The 19,114-nt window shown below is 62.3% G+C and overlaps 1 protein-coding gene across 1 annotated transcript; it reads right to left on the bottom strand.

The window, feature by feature from the left end:
- Positions 1–1,093: 1,093 nt before the first annotated feature.
- LOC141974834 (phospholipid phosphatase 3-like) lies at positions 1,094–18,259 on the bottom strand. The gene is made up of 7 exons (XM_074934845.1): positions 18,022–18,259; positions 16,594–16,983; positions 8,751–8,908; positions 7,833–8,113; positions 6,051–6,108; positions 4,246–4,422; positions 1,094–2,160 (listed from the first exon to the last, which is right to left on the bottom strand). The coding sequence occupies exons 2-7, from the start codon at positions 16,787–16,789 to the stop codon at positions 2,059–2,061; spliced, it is 972 nt and encodes a 323-aa protein (XP_074790946.1). The 5' UTR covers positions 16,790–16,983; positions 18,022–18,259; the 3' UTR covers positions 1,094–2,058.
- Positions 18,260–19,114: the final 855 nt, after the last annotated feature.

The following is a 19,114-nucleotide window of genomic DNA, read 5'->3' as shown; positions in this document are numbered from 1 at the left end:
TACCAACCCTGAATTCCTAAAAAGGCCCAAACACTTGATGAACTATGCAGGGATTGCTTGGGCCAGCTCCGAGATGCAGCCAGCTCTGGGGCGAGGCCTGGCAGCTGGTTAACAGCCACAAAGCACCACTGTCCGGTGTTCCTGACAGAGCCACCATTCTTGCTCCCTGCTGCACAGCACCCCCTAGGGCATGGGGGCTGGCACTAAGATCCCCCCATCCCCCTGAGCAGGGGCACGGTTGGCCTTTTTGGGTCTCCCATCCAAGAACAAACCATGCCTGGGTCTCCTTAGCTCACAGGCCCTCGTCACACAGGCCTCCCTGGTGCCACATCCAGAGCCAGAGAGTGGCAGGAGCTGCCTGCGGGCATGCCCTGGGCCTGATCCTCCCCTCTCCTGCACCCAGCGGGCGAGCTCAGCTCATCCAGGCCAGGCCAGGCCATGCCCTCCTGCTGGCCCCCAACCCCATCAGCCCAGCTGCCTCCCCTGCACGGCTGGGGCAGGGCCAGCTCCCCCATCGCAGCCCCGCTCCCAGGGTCAAGGACTTGCGTGGAATGTCTCCCAGCTGCAGGCCGACCACAGCGTCCAGAGCCACTCTGCCAGGACGGGGCCAGGCGGCGCGAGGGAGCCCCGTCCCTAGCGGGAGAACGAGGCAGTGTCTTTCCCTGGGGTTGGGACCGTCATCCAGAGGGCATGACTGAAACCCAGCCCCTCAGCCCCACGCCTCTGCTGTACAACACCTCTGCCAGTGCCCCTCAGTCCCGACCCACAGCCCCCTGCTACCCCAGCCCTGGGATCCCCCCAGCTCCGCCTGTGTCCCTCAATCCCGCCCTGCTGCAGCTCCTGCGTGAGCTAGGAATTAGCCCCTCTGCCACCACCATTCAGCTCTGGGCTCACAGCCCCTCCGTCCCCGAACAATCCCCACCCCGACAGCCCCCTCCATTCAAACCCACCCCTGATTGCCCGCCTGAGTCCTGGAGGGCAGCCACCAAGGCAGGGCTCGCAGAGAGGAGGAAAGCCCCTTGCCTGAAGCCCCGGGACTGACCCATGCTCCCCACACCAGGGCCAGCCCCAACCCAGTCGATTGTCTGTACCATTTATTACAAAAATACCTTTCACGTTATCAGGGCCAGCTGGGCATGGGGGGGCGAGAGGCACAGTCCAGCCCCCGGGGGGAGCCCGGAAGCATCTGAGAACGGGAGCCACTTGTGGCATGGATGAGCCCCCTTTGAGCGGTCCCTGTGGACCCCACTCCCATGGCCCAGCAGCCTGTGGTTCATCCTTCATGTTCGACCACCTGCCGCTCTCCCCGCCCGCCTCATCCCCCTGTCCACCAATCACAGCCCTCCTCCCCGGTAGCGGAGAGGGGAGGGGCCCTTTCATTGGAGGGGCAGGTAGCAGAGTCTGGGAAGGTGGCCAAAGCGTAACATGCAAATCGTCGTCATAATCCTTCAGTGATCTGGGAAATCCCAATGTTGGTGGGGGTGGTGAGGGGAGAGGTGGGACTTCCTGTAATGCCCATGTCAAAGGAAGGCGGGCCTTCCTGCAGCGTTCCTGCGACGTCCGTGCCAAAGGCAGGCGGGACTTCCTGCCATGCCCTTGCCACAGGAAAGTGGGACTTCCTGTGATGTCCATACTAGAGGCGGGCGGGATTTCCTGCCATGCCCTTGCCAGAAGGAGGTGGGACTTCCTGCGATGCGTCTGCGATATCCTTGTTAGAAAAAGGTGAGACTTCCTGCCATGCCTTGGCCAAAGGAAGGCAGGATTTCCTGCGGCGGACAGAGGAGAACCCCACCCAACAGGAAGCCTTTCGGGAGGTGGTGACGGCCTGACCCAGGGCAGGCATTCAAGAGGAAATTAAAGTGCTTGGAAAACAGACGGCGGCGACCAGAGCAACAGAGGAAAGCCCAGTCCTGCCGGAGAGGAAGCACGTAGGACCACGTGCTCTGTGGAGGAGCAGAAAGAGGGGCTGGCTCTCCCCCCGCCGTGCGGAGGCCAGCTGGGTGCTGGGTGCTGGTCCTAGCAGGGTGATCCCTCCAGCCCCCCATTCCGGCACGACGCCTAGCAGTTGGTGTGGCCGCTGGAGTCCGGGCTATCGGGGCAAAGCTGGGGCAGGCGGGAGGCTGGGGGCTTGTGGTGGAACATGCCTGAGATGTGGAAGGCCTGGGAGGAGGAAGAGAGAGAGAAAATCAGGGTGTGAGGAGGCAGAGACCGAAAAGGAGGGGAGTGAGGCAGGGGAGAGCTAATTGCACTGACATGACCCTCCTCCCCACCCTGCTCTCGGGGTGGGGGTTTATTCCACAGCTGGGGGGAAACCGAGGCAGGCTCTAGTTTAGCCACAGGCCCAGGTTATAGAGTGAATCAGTCTGTAAGGCAAGAATAGGACCCCCCCTGCTCTAACCCACCCTCTCCCACTCCCAGAGCTGGGGATAGAACCCAGGAGTCCTGACCTAAGTTCCCTCTAAGCTGCACGGCCGTGCAGCAACCTATTAAGGGCCGCGCAGGTGCTCAGGGCTGCGTCGGGGAGAGGCGCCTCTCCCCCAGCCCTGGACCTGCTGTGGCCGGGAGAGGTGCCTCTCCCCTGGCCCCGGGCTGCTGTGGGGAAAGGGGGCTGGGGGGAGTCCTCTCTCCCTGCTGCGGCCCCGGGGCAAGCTGAACCCCAAACCCCTCATCCCTGGCCCCTCCCCAGAGCCCGCACCCCCAGCCAGAACTCTCACCCCCCCCACCTGCACCCCAACCCTCTGCCCCAGCCCTGAGCGCCCTCCCCCACTCCGAACCCCTCGTCCCCACCCCCATCACACATCACCTCTATATTGGTGCACGTAAAATTCATTCCACACACGGATGGGAAAAATTAGAGGGAACATTGGTCCTGACTCCCAGCCCCACTGCTCTGACCCACCAGATCCCCCTCCCAGAGCTGGGGATAGAACCCAGGAGTCCTGACTCCCAGCACCCCCTGCTCTAACCCACCCCCTCCCACTTCTAGAGCTGGGGATAGAACCCAGGAGTCCTGACTCCCCGCCCCTTGGATTCCATAATCCATGCTCCCGGGCAGGCCGCTTCGCCCCCTCTGTGCCTCAGTTTCCACATGAGTACAAGGGAGTTCACACCTCCTGCTGGGGCTGTGCTGCGCTAAGGACCCCCCGGGTTGCGAGCTGGGCCGCTGGGCCCCCATGGAAGGGGAGGGGAGGTTGGCTGGGAGCCCTGAGATGAGGGAAGATTTCCTCCCTGTTGCCTGTTTTAATGCTGAAGCAGGAGGTGTTTCCTGTGCCGTTTCCTGGCAGCCCACGGCTCCGGCCCTGGGAGCGACAGTGTTTCGGCCCCTCAGCTCCTGGCCAGCTTCGCAGCCCCCTCCCCCCAAGGCCGGGGGTGGGGAGAACACGGGGGAGAATCCCGGTGCTGGCTGCAGCGCCTGCCACCCAAGGAGGTCAGAGCGTTCTCCACACGTTCCCTCCACCGCTGCGGCCCCTTAGAGAGGGGAAGGGACTGGCCCAAGGTCACACGAGTCAGCCGCAGAGCCAGGAATGGAGCCCCAGGAGTCCTGGGTTCTGGCCCCCACACTGATCTAACTGCTAGACACCGCTCCCTTCCCAGAGCTGGGGAGAGAACCCAGGAGTCCTGGCTCCCAGCCCCCCCGCTCTAACCACTAGACCCCACTCCCCTCCCAGAGCTGGGGAGAGAACCCAGGGCTCCCCGTCCCCCACCTCAACTCTAACCATTAGACTCCCCTCCTCTCCCCTCCCATCCCAGAGCTGGGAATAGAACCCAGGAGTCCTAGCTCCCAGCCCCCACACTCTAACCACCAGACTCCCCTCCCCTCCCCTCCCCTCCAAGAGCTGGGAATAGAACCCAGGAGTCCTGGCTCCCAGCCCACCCTGGTCTAAATCCTAGACTCCACTCCTCCACTCCACTCCCTCTCCCAGAGCTAAGAATAGAACCCAGGAGTCCTGGCTCCCAGAACCCCACTCCCCTCACCTACTTTAACCCACTTGACCCCGGAGCTGGGGAAAGAACCCAGGAGTCCTGGCTCCCAGCCGGGCTCATGGACGGAGCATGGGGTGGGCTGGGACGTGGACCCCCGACGCTCTAAGAAACCAGACAAACTCATCGCTCTTCTGGGAGCCGGGCCAGAGTCGAGCTGGTGACCTAGAGGGGTCCAAGCACTGATCTGTCCTGGACAGACAGACAGACAGTCGGCTGGTGGGGGGCGGGGGGAGGGACGGATGGACAGCGGTTCACACTTACCACCCAGTAGGCGATGAGCGCCCCCTGCAGGAAGCCCACGGCCACGTCCGAGGGGTGGTGCCAGTAGTCAGAGATGCGGGTGAGCCCGGTGTACAGGGCCAGCAATAGCAGGACGAACTGCACCAGGGGGCGCAGCAGGCGGGCGCCCCGCCAGGTTAACCGTGCCTGCAGGTAGAACTGGCGGGGGGGGCAGGGAGTAGGGGGGAGAAAAGGGGGGTGAGCATTGGGGGAGGGCGCTGCTCCTGGCCCCCACTCTGCCCCCTTCCCCCCCAAACGCTGCTGCTCCCACCCCAAAACCCGACCAGCTTCCCCCTCGTGCTCTGATTCCTAGCCCCTACGCCCCATGCCCCGCCCCTCACGCCCCACCCGCAAACCCTGCTGCCCCCCAAATGCTGCTTCCCCACCCCCCACTGTGCTCCCACACCCCATCCCCCGGCACAGCAAGAGGAATAAAGGGCATCTGAGCTGGGGGGCTACTCGCAGTCCTAGTCGCTGGCGTCACCGCTGCCCCAGCCCGAGACACGTTCCCAACCCCCCCCATTCAGGCCCATCAGCCAGGGACGCATAAAGGGCCTGTTTGTGCCACTCCCCAAGGGAACAAGGGGCCCTTCTCCACCGCCAGCCACATGGACCCAGGCATCCAGGGCGGGGGGGCCATTCGGGTGCGGTGGCGGAAGCGGGGAACTGACCCACTTTGATGAGGGGGGAGATTGGTCGGGTGCGGGGAGTGGAGGAAATGAGGGCAGTGAGTGGGACAGGTGCTGAGAGCAGGGTCAGGACTCCTGGGTTCTATCCCCAGCTCTGGGGCGTGGGGTCTCGTGGTTAGAGCAGGGGGCTGGGCATCAGGACTTTCCCCTCTGCGTGACTCAGTTTCCCCATCTGCAGAGGGGCCAGTACTGGCCTGGGCTGGGCGGGAGGAGCAGTGAGTTAACGCCTCTCCAGTTCTCAGAGGATGAGCCGCGGCCCATTGGCCCGCACTACCCTCCAGCCTAGGTCAGTCTGGGCCAGCCAAGAGACAGGAGCCGGGGCAGCCAGACATTGGGAGCACCTCACACAATTGGCAGCTCTGGCGCCAGATGAGTCTCTGTAGGTATGTGGGGCACAGAATCACCCTTCTGCCACCAGCCACTGGAGGGAGCTCTCTGCTCACCCCACTCCACTCTCAGAGCCAGGTCCCTCTGGTCTAACCACTAGACCCCACTCTCCTCCCACAGCTGGGGATAGAACCCAGGAGTCCTGACTCCCAGCCCCTCCTTGCTCTAACCCACAAGGAGCCATGCCCCTCCAAGTGCCAGGAATAGAACCCAGGCGTCCTGGCCCCCCAGTGGGCTCTGCATGTAACCATCCAGCTCCCACACCAACAACTGCCACCCTAGCAGGAAGTGCCTGGCATGGAGGGACCCTCTGCTGGGCTATTCTGGGCACTTGGCTCCACTCCTTGCTGAGGTCTCAATCGCAGATGGCTCGGGGTGGGACCCTGGACAGGGGTCGCTGGCTAAGAGGGGCTGCCAGGCCCAGCCGCTCCTTTAGGGTGATCCCACCATGCACCCAGTCACCTCCCCCAGCCTGGAACTGCGGGGAGATCCCACCATGCTCCCCAGTCACTTCCCCCAGCCTGGCTCTGCGGGGAGATCCCACCATGCTCCCCAGTGACTTCCCCCCAGGGCTTCTCGGGCCAGGGAACCCCCCCGGGCATTCAGGCGTGGCCCAAGAGGGATGGGCCGGGGTTGCCAGGGAAGGTTCTAGGATGATCAGATTGGGCCCGTGCAGCGTTAAGGTCTGTGGGGCCGGGCGGGGGCGCTTACCACCAGGTATGTCATGCTGTACATGGCGAAGGAGGCGTGGCCGGAGTAGAAGGACTTCCTGGAAGGGGGCAAATAAAGGCCAAGGTTATAGCTGGTGGCACCGCCCATCGCCAGGGGTGTAGGGTGCAGAGGGATCCCAGCAGCAACCCCTCCGCCTGTCACCTCCACAGCTGCCTTAGATCCTGTCCAGGGCCAGGCGGGCAAGGCTGGGGGGCTCCAAAGCTGCTGCCCGGGGCGTGGGATTGTCCAGCACGGTGGGGGCAGTCTCCATGGGGAGCCACCCCCATGGCCCCAGACACTGGGACAGGGCAGCCTCCATGGGACCATTCCGGGTATTACAGACACACACAATATCTGGGTGCCAGTTGTCCCAGCGTTGCAATCTGCATCGGTGTGAGCCATGGGCCATGTTCTGCCCCCCTGGGGGCGCAGTACCAAGCTCCCTCCAAGACTAAACTCAGCGGGGGACAATTACTGCAGACTCTGGGAGCGACTGCACAGACTGGGTCGGACCAGGGTCCAGAGGCCCAGGAGCTGGTGGTATAAAGGGCCAGGATGAAGTAGCTGGGAACCCTTCACTCTGACCTTTAACCAAGTGGTCGCACCCTGCCAAAGAGTCTGAAGAACGTGGGCACCTCCTGGACCCCCTGGCGGAAGTTGGCGGCGTGCTGAAGTGGGAATTTTTGGTAATATTTGTTCTGAAGCCTGTGTGTGCCTCGGTTTCCCTGATACACTGCATGGCTGCCCAGCGGGGGAGGGGATGAAGTTTGCTTTCATGTCACTTTCCTGTCTGGGTGGACTGAATAGTCCTTAAGGAACTGGCTGAAATCCCCCCAGATCAACAAGGGATCGACCAAGAGACGATGCCAGCCCGGTGCCTCACGGATGTGCAGCAGGGGGAGAGCGGAGACCCTAGCTTGGAAACCAAGGTCTGGAAGGGGTGCGGTGGGGGATAAGTTGGCTTGGAAACCCCGACGAGTCTTTCACCTGGGAACTGAGGAAATCAGAGACACGCACAGGGCATGCAAATAGGGGTCACTAGCGCTCTGGTCTGACCAGAGTCTCCTTCGAGTCTCCATCTGTCTACGCCAATTGTGCTGCGTCCCGGCTGATGAATCAACCCGCGGCTGGAGCGTCACCGGGACTCCTGGGTCCCTGAGGGGCGGACAAGCCTCCCCTGGGGTCTGTCCCAGCTGGGCTCGCTGAGCAGAGCTCAGGGCGTGAAGCAGGAGGGCTGGAGCCCCAGAGGTTTCGGTCTCAAGAGGTGGCTGGTTTACGCCGAGTTTCCCCTGCAACGCTTCTGGCCCAAGAACTGGCCTGCGCTGTGCGAAAGGACAGGGCCTAAGAGGGCCTCCCCTGAGCAGACACCGGTTCAAACCTGGCCTGGCTCAGGTAACCCTGATCCCCCCGACACGCTCCACGGTGACCCCGCCCCGATACAGGGCCAGGGCAGCCAGCAGGGGGGCAAGACACTGGCAAGGAGCAGTCTAATATCAGAACTCCCCCTGGCCCCCCATCACTTCACCCTGGTCTCAGCGGGAAGAGCCGAGATGGCTCTGTGGGGGAATCCATAGGGGATTTTTTTCAGGCCAGGCTGCTGGACGCAGACAGACCCTGCGGTTCTCCTGAGCCTGTACAGCCGGGTGTCACCACTAGGGCCCCCCCAAACCTGGGCCTGCACTCCACAGCTGGCTCCACTAGAGGGGGACCCTTCCTTTACCTCAAGCCCCCAGAGCCAGCCCCCCACCCTGCCTTAAAGGGACAGTGCCCCCGGGAGCTCACCTGGCTTCCTTCTCCTCCGACGGCCCCGCAGTGCAGGTGTACTCCTCCACGTAGCCCCGGGAGCAGTTAAGGACGAGGAGGTCGGGCCGGCAGACGGCCAGGAAGTGGGGGCGGAGGCGGCCGACGGTGATCTTGGCCATGTTGGTGAGGGACTGGCCCACGGTGCAGCCGAAGAGGAAGGCGCCGATCTCCTTGTAGAGGACGGCCACGTAGGGATTGGGGACGAAGGAGCGGGAGCCCAGGCGCAGGGAGTGGATGCGGTAGCTCTCGCCCAGGGAGATCTGCACGGCAAGACGGGGAGGCACCGCGGGACGGCAGCTTGAGATGGGCAGCCGTCCGAGCCAGCTCCCCCCTCCACGTGTTGGGACACGGACCAGCCCCCAGGGCCGTGGGAAGCTCAGGAGCGACTATGGGGAGCAGGGGGGACTCCCTGTGCACTTTGCATTCCCTGCTTCCCCTGTCCCAGCCCCTTGGTTTACCCCATAATCTCATCCCACCCAACCCCTGTTTTTAAAGCCAGCCCTTGCCCCCCAATAATTTGCCTCACCCATCCTATTCTGCCCCATGCCCTGCAGCAGGGAGTCCCGCAAGGCAAGCAGCCTGCTGGATGTGGCGTTCAGGGGTAACGGATCACGCCCAGTCTGGGATCCTGTCTCCTGGGCCAATGGCTGATGCTTTGGAGGAAGGTTGGAAACAGGTGCTCTGCGCCGAGGGGCATGGCTAGCATTTCGTAAGGGGCACATGGGGGTGAGCTACCCAGAGCCCACCCCTCTGCCACCTCCAGCCCCTGACACCCTGCAGGGAATGTGGCAGGGGGGCGCTCTCCCCTGGCAGTCGGTGCCGGCCCCCGTGGGGCACTAGGGGGCGCTGTGCTGCAGGGGGCCCAGCAGGGGGCGCTCTCCTCTCACAGCGACTCACCGAGAGGGAGGTGATGAGGATCCCCACCGAGATCAGCACCGTGTCGCTGACGGTCTCCGCCCGCTTGAGCGGGTAGCGGATGCTGCTGTCGTCGCAGTAGAAGCCGCGGCGCATGGGGGGGACCAGGCCAACCTCGCAGACCAAGAACGGGACGGAGGCTGCAGCGGGAAGAGAGAGCGGGGCGCTGAGCAGGGGCTAACCCAGCCCTGGGGGCCCCTCTGTGGCCCCCCCAATCCCATGAGCCCTTCCCCCTCAGGGACTGGCTCAGGACATCCCAATCTGACTGTCCCCCTCAGGGACTGCCCTGCCTTCTCCCTCCACAATGTCCCTGCCTCTCCCACCCCCGGGCACCAGCTCATGACACCCTGCCCCCATCCTAATGCCCCCTCCCAGGGACCACCCCCCCACGGCCTCCACCCCCCCCAACTGAGATTCAAAACCCACTGCCCTTCCCCTGGACATCATATCATACCACCCAACCCCCATCCCACGGCCTCCACCCCTCAAGGACCAGCCCAGGGCCCCCCCCCACACACACAATATCCTGCTCCCCCTCAGGTCCAGTCCATGACTCACCCCCTCCATCTTGATGTCCCCACCCCCCATGACTGGCCTGTGACAGCCCCCCCACTCCTGATACCCCACCTCCAGGAACCAGCCTCACTGTTTCGGTGGGGCTCCCCCCTCCCCTACCTGGCTTCCACCCTGCAACTCCTCTCTGCTCTTCACCCCCCATCCCCTCCCTGCCACCACCACCCCAAGGCAGGGCACATGGGTCAGACCCCAACAGGTGGCAGCCCCCCCAACTCTGATCTGGGAGCAGAGCGCGGAGACCTCCCCTCCAATCCCAGCAGGAGCAACGCCGGCAGCCCTTGGATGCCAGGACGGGGCGCAATCTGCTTTGCATTAGGGCTCCTGGCAGGAGCCGGGGCGGGGGGGCGGTGCGGGGGGAGAAGATCAGGCCTTAAACTTCCAGCCAGGACGGGTGAGTTCCTGATTCCAAGAAGCCACGTCTCTGCCTGGCTCTTAAAGGGGCAGTAAAGCCAAATTCCCCCTCCCTCGTTAGAAGAGAAAAATGCCCACGTGGCCCCACCTTGCCCCCTCTCCACCATGAACCCTGCACCTGTGAGAGACCCCTGCAGCGCTGGGGGCTGGAAGCACCAGGCTGGGCAATGGTGAACAGATCCTGGTGAGGTGGGAGCAGAGACCCTGGTGCTCCCGCGCACGGATCCTGTCGCACGTGGGGGCTACAAGTGTGAAACCAGGCAATGGGTGTGGATCCCAGCATGCTGGGCGATTTAAGTGTGAATCCTGCCGGGTGGGCCCAGCTGCACACCAGGGTGGGAGCAGGAAGCCTGGCACTCGGGTGCTTGGACACCAACATGATCAGAGGCTGGGAGTGGATACCACAGTGCTAGTACCCTCACGAGTGTGGATCCCGGTGAGCTGGGCTTGCAAATCCTGGCACTAGCACCCTGGCACGAGGATCCTGGTGAGCAGGGCATGCATGTCCTGGCACTAGTGTCCTGGCATGCAGATCCTGGTGCACTCAGAGGTTGGGAGCATGAACCTGGGCACTAGCAGGCTGGCACGGGAGTGTGAAGAGACGGAAGAAGATCCCAGTGAGGTCGACGTAGGGAGGGTTTGAGGTAGGGAGCGGTAGGAAGTGCAAATGGTTCCCCCTTCTGCTTCAGTTCGGTGGGATTCAAGCCCTGGTGGGACCCAGGTGTCCTAGTAGGCCATGCCTGGGCTGTCACTTTAAGAGACAACGAGGCTGCATAACCTTCCCCAGGGGGCTCTGGGCTCCTTTTTGGGGCTGAGAACGCTGTTTCCACGTTCGGTTCCCAGGTTCCCTCCCTTCCCGTCTCGCTTGGCAACCGAGTTTTCTCAGGATCGCTCTTTCTGACGGGCTAGGCCGCCCGCCAAGATCCAGGGTGACGCCTGTAGAGCACCTTGGGACCCAGGAGGGGGCGCCGCCACCAGGACAGGACGATGGGTGAGTGGCTAGGGCTGGGTGTGCTCTCCTGGGGGGCCAGCAGGGGGCACTCCCACCCTCGAGGCAGGCAGGGAGAAAGCGAGGACTCCAGAGCTGGGAATGTCCAGCAGGGGGCACTGCCAGCTTGGGGCAGGAGCCCCCCAGGGCTGGGCATGCCAGAGGGACATGTCACCCCGGTGCCTGCAGGAGAAGAACAAGCCACGCCGGAAGCAGCTCTGCAGCCCTGGGGCAGGAAGGAGCCACCCTAGGCTCTGATTTCAAAGATCTGAGACTCTTGGGGATGGTTGGCCTGGGCCAAGGCTGGACCCCACCCAGCTCCTCCCACACTGTGCGGATACCAAGGCCGCAGGGACTGGCTTGAGCCGGCTCCAGGTTTCCATCCTGACTTGGCTGCCCTGCGCCTTGCCTGGCCACGGACTGCGCCCGCTGTGTATTTATACCGAGAGCCCAGGGCTGGAGTGACAGCCGTGCGTTCAGAGCCAGAGCCCCAACCCCCTGGGGCCAGATCCCCAGCTGGTGTAAATCAGCACCCTCCATTGGAGCCAGGGGACCAGATCCCCAGCCGGTGTAAATCAGCACCCTCCATTGGAGCCATGGGGCCTGATTCCCAGCCGGTGTAAATCAGCACCACTCCATTGGAGCCATGGGGCCTGATCCCCAGCCAGTGTAAATCAGCGCCCACCATTGGAGCCAAGGGGTTTGGACAGAAGAAAAGTCCAACCACCCTGAAATCCAGCGGGGATCGTGCGGTGGCAAGAGACCAGCGCTTGGAGTTCAGGGGCATGTGCCCTTCACGCCATCAGCCCCCTTGGGGGAGGGCCAGGGCCTCCAGCTCGAGGCAGGGCGCAATCCCACAGGCATTGTGCACCCCAGACCATGCGCTGGGCGTGTCCCGGTGCCAGCCCCAGCAGCGGGGGGGGGGGGCAAACGTGTGTGCACAGGGGTTCAGCTAGCCATGCGTGGGGGAGCTTCTTGTTGCCAGGACACCACCGTGCGAGCGGGGCGGGCAGGCGTGCAATCACATCCACCGAGTGGCGGCTTGTGCGAAGACGTCAATTTCCTCGTGTGCCACTGGCCGAAGGCAGCTTCTTAGCCAGCGCGCGTGTTACTTGGGCCATGAGTCTGTGCCCACAGAGGGCATGATTCTGCTCAGCCCCTTGCCCTGGTCTACATCAGCTCTGTTAATGCCAGCCCAGTGCCCCCAGCAGCCAGCCTGCCCTTGACCCAGCCCAGCCCAGCCGTGGGGCCCCCGTCATCTCACACACGCCAAACCTCCCAGCTATTCGGAGAGGGCTGGGCTATTAATAGTCACTCTCTTGTCCATGTTCGGGCGTCCCCCACTCGCCCTGGCTGGCTGCCCGGGTCTAGGGGCTCCCTGCCGTTCAGGCCCAGGCTGGGAGGGTGAGAACAGGGCCTGGGAGGGGGCTCCCTACTGTGCCGCGGGGCAGGGAGGGAGGGAGGGATTCTTGGGGCTAGTGCCTCAGTGGGTCGATCCTGCGTGGGTGGGGGGAGGGGGCCCTTGGCACTAGTGCTCTGATGAACAGATCCCATGGCCTGCCGGGCATGAGCGTGCAAGGCCTGCCACTAGCACCTTTTGCACTCGGGACGGGCGTGGCAGCCCCGATGCCCCTGCAGCACACGCTCCCCCCAGCCCCCAGGGTGGTGTATAGGGCCAGAAAGTCTCCCCCACTCCCAGCTCGGTTCAACAGGCACGGGCACCAAGGGGCGGAAGCAGGTGGAACCGGTGGCGGGAGAGGCCAGGGGGCACAGAGAGGCCAGGGGGCACGGAGAGGCCTAGGGAGAGGAGCAGGCAACAGCTGCAGGGCGCGGCCAGCCCTGAATGGCAGCCAAGAGCTCACGGCCGGGGAGGGAGGGCAGCAGGGACGGGATGGAACCAGGGCAGAAGGAGGAAGAGAAAAGCGGGCAAGAGGAGAAAGCGTGAAGCAGAGAGAGGAGGGGCACCCCCCCCCACATGCCACTACACCTGCCCCCCCCCGCATGCCACTACACCTGCCCACCCCCCCCTGCAGACCCCTGGTGGGCAGCGAGCTGGTGCCATGGGCCCTGGAAGCTGCCCAAGCCAGGGCCCCAATCCTGGGGTGGGCTGTGCCAGCGGAAGAGGGGGAGCACTGGGGTCCCGCAGCAGATGGGGGGCATCCCCGGGAGTTGGGATGATGGCATGGGCGCTCCCCGGCGTAGATGGATGGTTGGGATGTGGGCAGAGCCCCGGTGGGGGTGGCGGGGGGGGTCATGATCTGGCACAACCCGTGACCCCTTCTTAATCCCCCCCTTGCCCCAGTGCTTTATTCCAGAGCCTTCTGGAGATCAGCTTTGTCCATCCTTCACCCAACCTGACCCCCCCCTTCCCCACAGCCCAACCCCCACGACCTGCCCCACCAGTGAGTCCTCCCCTCCTTCCCATTTAACACCCCCCCATGACCCAATCCCCCCAAACAGCCTCCCTTTGCAATCCAATCCCTCCCCCTAGGATCCAGCCCCACCCACCTTGTCCCAACCCCCCACGATCCACCCTGCCAGGCTGCCCCCCCCACGATCTGACCCCTTCTCCAACTCCGACCCTCATGATCTACTCCGCCAGCCTCCCTCTCCCCCAGGATCTGACCCAGGCCACCCTGCCACAGTCCCATGATCCAACCCACCCTGCCTCCTCCCCCCTCCCCAACATGATCCAACCCCTTAGACCTGAAGGCCACCCCCAGCAACTGAGCTCCCTCAGTCCAGCAGCTCCTCCATGCTGCAGAGTGCTCCCCAAGCCAAACTGACTCGGATCCCCCCTCCATGGCACCCCCAGCTCTGCTAACGTACCAGGATAGTCCCCTGGCTCACCCCACTAACTCTGCCCCTCTGAGCCCAATGGCTAGCCATCAGTGTGGTCAGGTCAGGGGGCTCATAGAGAGGAAGGATGGCCCAGTGGTTAGTGTGCTAGCCTGGGAGCTGGGAGACCTGCGCTCAGTTCCCAGCTCTGCCACAGAGCTTGGGCAAGTCACTTGCCTCTCTGTGCCTTAGTTTCCCCAGGGGGTCCTACCCCACAGAGAGGGGCTGTGAGGCAACGTACATTAAAGATGGTGAGGGGTTGGATACCAGGGCACGAGACTTCCGTGCGAGAACGAGAGCTATCTGGCTTTGCCCTGCTCCCGTTTGACTGAAGTGGAACTGAAGTAGGGTCTGTAAATCGGTTTGGAAATAGACTTACACCAGCACAGCCTCTCCCGTCCAGCGGGGGCCCCCTGAAATGGGTTCCGTTTGCAATCGGTGTCAACTAAACTGATGTCAGATCTTGTCCACCCCCCCTGCCCCCCCCAATTAGCTTAAATCAGCTCCCGAGCCAATAAGTAGGGCTCTTCCAAATTCACGGGCCATCTTGGTCCATTTCAGGGTCATAGGATTTTCAAAACAGCAAACGTCCTGAGTTCAGATGTTTCGATCTGAAATGTCACCGTGCTGTAACCGAGGGGGTCCTGGCCCAAATGGAGGTCCTGGGGGTGGGGTGGGGGGTGGCAAGGCTATTCTAGGGTGACACGGGATTGCCACCCTCACTTCTGCCCGCTGCTGGCAGAGGTGCTGCCTTCAGAGGTGGGCTCCCAGCCAGCAGCCGTGCAGCTTCCTGGAGGTGGGTTTGACCCAGTCCTGGGAGCGGTCCATGCAGGGGAAAGGGAAATCCCATCCCTTCCTGGCCTGGCTGGGACTAGAAGCTAGAGCCCAATGGGTGCCCCAGCCCTTCCCCTCCTCTGGGCCCAGCACTCGGGGGCTAAAAGGGTCTTGGGCTGGCTGCATGTGGGGGGGGAAGAGTTGTGACCATGGCGCCCTGGGAGGATAGCACTGCCCCTTCCCATACCATCCCAGCCATCCCCTTTCACCCATTCCCTCTGACAAACAGAAGATAGGGACACCATCCCTGCCTATCCTGGCTAATAGCCATTGATGGACCTATCCTCCATGAACTTATCTAGTTCTTTTGTGAACCCTGTTCTAGCCTTGGCCTTCACAACGTCCTCTGGCAAGGAGTTCCACCGGTTGACTGTGCGTTGTTCTGTGCATCAGGTCTGCTCAACCGGTTGTGTGCTCAGAAATCAAAGCATTCTGATTTCTCGGTTTGAAACGACTCGTTTCCTTCCAAAATGTCCTCTAGTTTTACTTAACCCCCCCCCCACGATGTTTCAAAACGGTTGCAGTCAAGTCAAAACATTTTGATTTTGTCAAACAAATATTTCGTTCGACCCAAAACGATTATTTTGCTTTGTTGTTTCAGTGAAAGAAACCAACCATAAAATCCATTATCTGCCCAGTTTTACTTATCTGGCCCCCAGTACCCAAAATAGATCAGTCCTGTAGATTATCCCAGGATATTTCTGCCTATATATAGGCAGAGACATCAGAACCCAGACTGGCGATGGACTGGTGGATCTATTTATCTCACTACCCTGTCTCTGAGAGCAGGCAGTGCCAGAGAATAAAATCCTGTTGTCAGCAGTTAAGGGAGAATACATATTAACCTCCAAGATTCAAAGGTTAATGTATACACCAACAGGCCCTTTTTAGTCCTTTCAAACCTCTTGGTTATTACTGTTTTAGCCCTCTCACTCCAGATAGTCTCATTTGCCCTTCCCCTTTAAAAAACAACCACCACCCTGCTGAAATCAAGGACATCTTGTAGCAAGGAGTTCCACAGGCCAAGGACACAAACTGCGTGTGGAAAGTATTTCCTTTGCTCTGTTTTGAGTGAGCCACCTTTTGACTTCATTCAATTTCCCCTTATATTGTGAGACACAGAGAACTGATCTACCTTTAAGGCCCGGCTTGACAAAGCCCCGGCTGGGATGATTTAGTCAGGGATTGGTCCTGCTTTGAGCAGGGGGTTGGACCCTCCTGAGGTCCCTTCCAACCCCGCTATTCTCTGATTCTCTGCCTCATTCACCTGTAACACTCCCACAATGTTAATCTCTCTCTTCCCCCGTAAGAGGCTTTTTCTCAGGCCTCAAGCCATGCTCCAGCCATCTAATGCTAGATCCTTCTGCTGATGGCTCTGAACTGAGCCCAGCCCCCCTGGTGGGTCTGGCCCACTGATGCCATTAGAATATTTTCCATCTTATTCTCCTTCCTAGCCTAACACGTTTTCCTTGCTTTTCGCTTAGTGACACCAGCAGTTTAGTGAGTACCAGGCTCTGAAAGCCCTGATCCCTCTGGGGTCCAGACGCAGCCCTGATGGGGAGAGGCGCTAGATCAAAGTGAGATCCCTGCTGCTACCGTGCCATTAAATATCCCTCCAAAGGAGAAGGTTTGGGGCCTAACTGATGCCCCGGACACACCATACAAGGCCTGGAGCTTTGAATCGTCAGGTTTGCGCAGATCCAGGTTGCCCGGAGTCACTGGTTTCATTCCCAGCAAACCCAACTGATCCTCATGCTCCAGCTGGCTAACCTGGCTTCCATGCCATTTATAGCATGGGGACGATTGGACTTTAAACTGCGCTGGATCCGAGCCCCCCCCCGCAAAATAAGAACCAGCACTTCTGTCTACAGGGAGACATAGTCTTTGCCTCCATGGGGCAGCTAGTAATTCTGCTTCCTGCCCCAGACCAGCTGGCATCACTCCCCGCCATTGACGCCCTCCAGCTCAAGTCCCGGCCCAAGTTTCCTCCCCAGAGGTGGCTGCATTTCAGTGCCCTGGCACAGTATGGGAGCCGCAGCATTACATTAGAGGGGGCAGGAGCCCCAGGGAAAGGGGAGGCAGGGGTGCCAGCTCCCCTGTGGGAAGGAGAACCAGGAGCCAGGGGTCCCGGGGAAGGTGGATCCGCACCGCATGGGGCTCTGCCCGCACCACACTCACCCACGAGCAGACAGACGATATCCAGGACAACCAAGGTCTTTCTCTGTCCCAGCCCCGGGGCGGCATAATCCTCAAGCTGGGAGCTGGGCCCCCGGACTGTCACCCGGACGTCTCCTTGGCCTCCCCGCCATGCCTGGGGCTCCACCGAGAGCCTTGGGGGCAGATCGGGGAGGAGTTCACACTTGCCCTTTTGCATGGCCTTGGGGCGGGGGAGGAAAGGTGCAATCCAGATTCCTAGAGCAGGACCAGGGGAATGTGGATTTCCAGCCCCAGGAGCGGCAGGGGATTGGGAGGGAATCCGGATTCCAAGCCCAGCCTGGCACAAGGACAGAGCAGTAGAGGGCTGGTGTCTTTCCTTCTCCTCCTCTCTCTGTATAGGGATCAGGGAGCCTGGAAAGCAGCAAAACAAACAAACCTTTCTAAGCTACAGGTCAACCAAGGCTGTGGCTGCATTGGGGGGCAGCACGGGAGGAGAGGGGGCTCAGTAGCGGGGAGGGGGGGATGCCAAGGATCTATGCTCCAGGGATGACGGCATCGGAAGGGCTGTGGGCAGAGATCCCAGCTCCAGGACAGGCACGCACAGGGCCAGCTGTAAGAGACCATGGGCAGAGATGGCAGCTGCCCACGATGTGTGTGTGTGTGTGTGTGGCGGGGGGGAGGGGGGGCAGAGATGAGTACAGAGATCCCAGCTCCCCCTGGCTGGACCCCCCTTCCCAGGCCTCTTGCGCCCCTGAACCTCCCCTTTGGGGGGGCAGGGGTCCCAGCTCTCCCCATGGGTGAGGGGATTCAGGGGGCCTGCAAAGGGGGATCTAGGCAGGGGGTCCCAGCTCCCCCCAGGGGAGGAGGGGTTCAGTGGGGTGGAGGACCAGGAAGGGGGGGGTATAGCGGGGCCCAGGAAGGGGGGTCCAGGAGGTACTGTACATACCAGAGATGGATGGAGATGGGGCAAAGAGATCAGAGCTCAGGGCACCTTCCTCTGGGGGACCCCCCAGGCAGGTGAGATCCAGGGGAGGGGGATCTAATCATGGGGTCCCAGCTCCCTGTGGGGGAAGGGGGGTCCAAGGGGGCACCTAGGAAGGGGCATATAGGAAGCAGAGATCCTCAGAAGAAGGGGTCCAGCCAGGTGTCCCAGCTCCCCTCAGTGGAGAAGAGATTCGGGGGGCAGGGGTCCCGAGAAGGAGAGTCTGGGGGTCCCGGGAAGGGGGCCTAGCTTCCACCAGGGAAAGGGAGGTTCAGGGGTCCCGGGAAGCGGAGGCTCGGGGGCAAGAGGCCCGGAAAATGGGGCCCGGGAACCGGGGCCAGCTAGGGGTCACAGCTCCCCCCAGGGAAGGAGAGGTTCGGGGGGCAGGGGGCCGGAGATTGGGGAGTCCCGGGACAGGGGGGCCAGCCAGGGGTCCCAGCTCCCCCCGGGGCAGCCCTTCCAGGTACCTGTTGGCCGCTGCCGCGCTCGCCGGCCCTGGGCTCCCCCGTTGCGCTCCCGGCTCGCTGGGGCCGGTCTTCTGTCCCCGGGGGAGCTGGGCAGGGGGGTCTCCCTGCAGCCGGGCTGGGGGGCTCGTTCCCCGGGCTCCTGCTCAGCCCAGCGCCGGACTGAGAGGCGCCGACGGCTGCTCCCTCCACCTCCAGCTGCTGGGACTGGGGCTCCTCCCTCCCCGTCCTGCCCCACGCGGGCTCTGGGCTTCCCAGGGGCTGGAGCACGGATCGGTGGTGGGGAGAGATGGGCGGGATTGGCTGGCGGAGCTCAGCGTCTCTCCAGCCTGGGACCCTCCTGTACATTCCCACGGGGCCAGCAAGGGGTCGCGACCCCCCCCCACCTGTTCGACCCCCCCCCCCCACTCCGGGAGCCCCAGCCCCAAGGCCGGGGGGGAGGACTGAGCAGGGGTGGCGAGAGGGGGTCTCCAAAGCCCAGCTGGCCCGGTGAGCGGGGTTCAGGCCTCCGCTTTGCAGGAACCTGGGTTCTATTCCCTGCTGTGACCTTGGGCCGGTCACTTTAACGTGGCGTGCCTCAGTTTCCCCATCTCCAATGGGGATGAACAGCCTCGCCCTCCCTCGCGGGATGGGCATGTGTGAGGATAAACAGAGAGGCTGTGAGGTGCTCAGGGGGTCCAGATAAAGACCTTAGATTGAGTTAAGACATCTGTGTTAGAGCCCTGGCCAGGCTGGAACCTCTGGCTTGCGCCATGCGGCAGGTCTGTCCAGATCACCGCCATGGTCCCCTATGGCTGGCTTCCCCGCTGTGAATCTAGAGAGCAGGAAGAGCTGGGAGAGGGATTTCCAGGCGGGGCATGGTGGGGTCCCCCATAGGAACCACTGCACTAGTCGTTTACCTTTCTATCTATGCATCCCCATTCACATTCCTCTACCTAGCTATCTATCCCCAGGCACTCCCGCTCTCTGACTATCCCCATACGCACCCGACTATCCCCCCCCCCTGGCCCTGCAAACCCTCACCCCAGTCCCTATTGAGTTATAGGGGCCTTTCCCCCTGCATTAAACTGCATACCTGCATAATAGCCCGCTCCCA

Source organism: Natator depressus, chromosome 20 (assembly GCF_965152275.1).
Source record: "Natator depressus isolate rNatDep1 chromosome 20, rNatDep2.hap1, whole genome shotgun sequence".
NCBI classification, from domain to species: Eukaryota; Metazoa; Chordata; order Testudines; family Cheloniidae; genus Natator; species Natator depressus.
The sequence above is the reverse complement of the archived record's forward strand: the minus strand, read 5'-3'. Positions and strand labels throughout refer to the sequence as shown.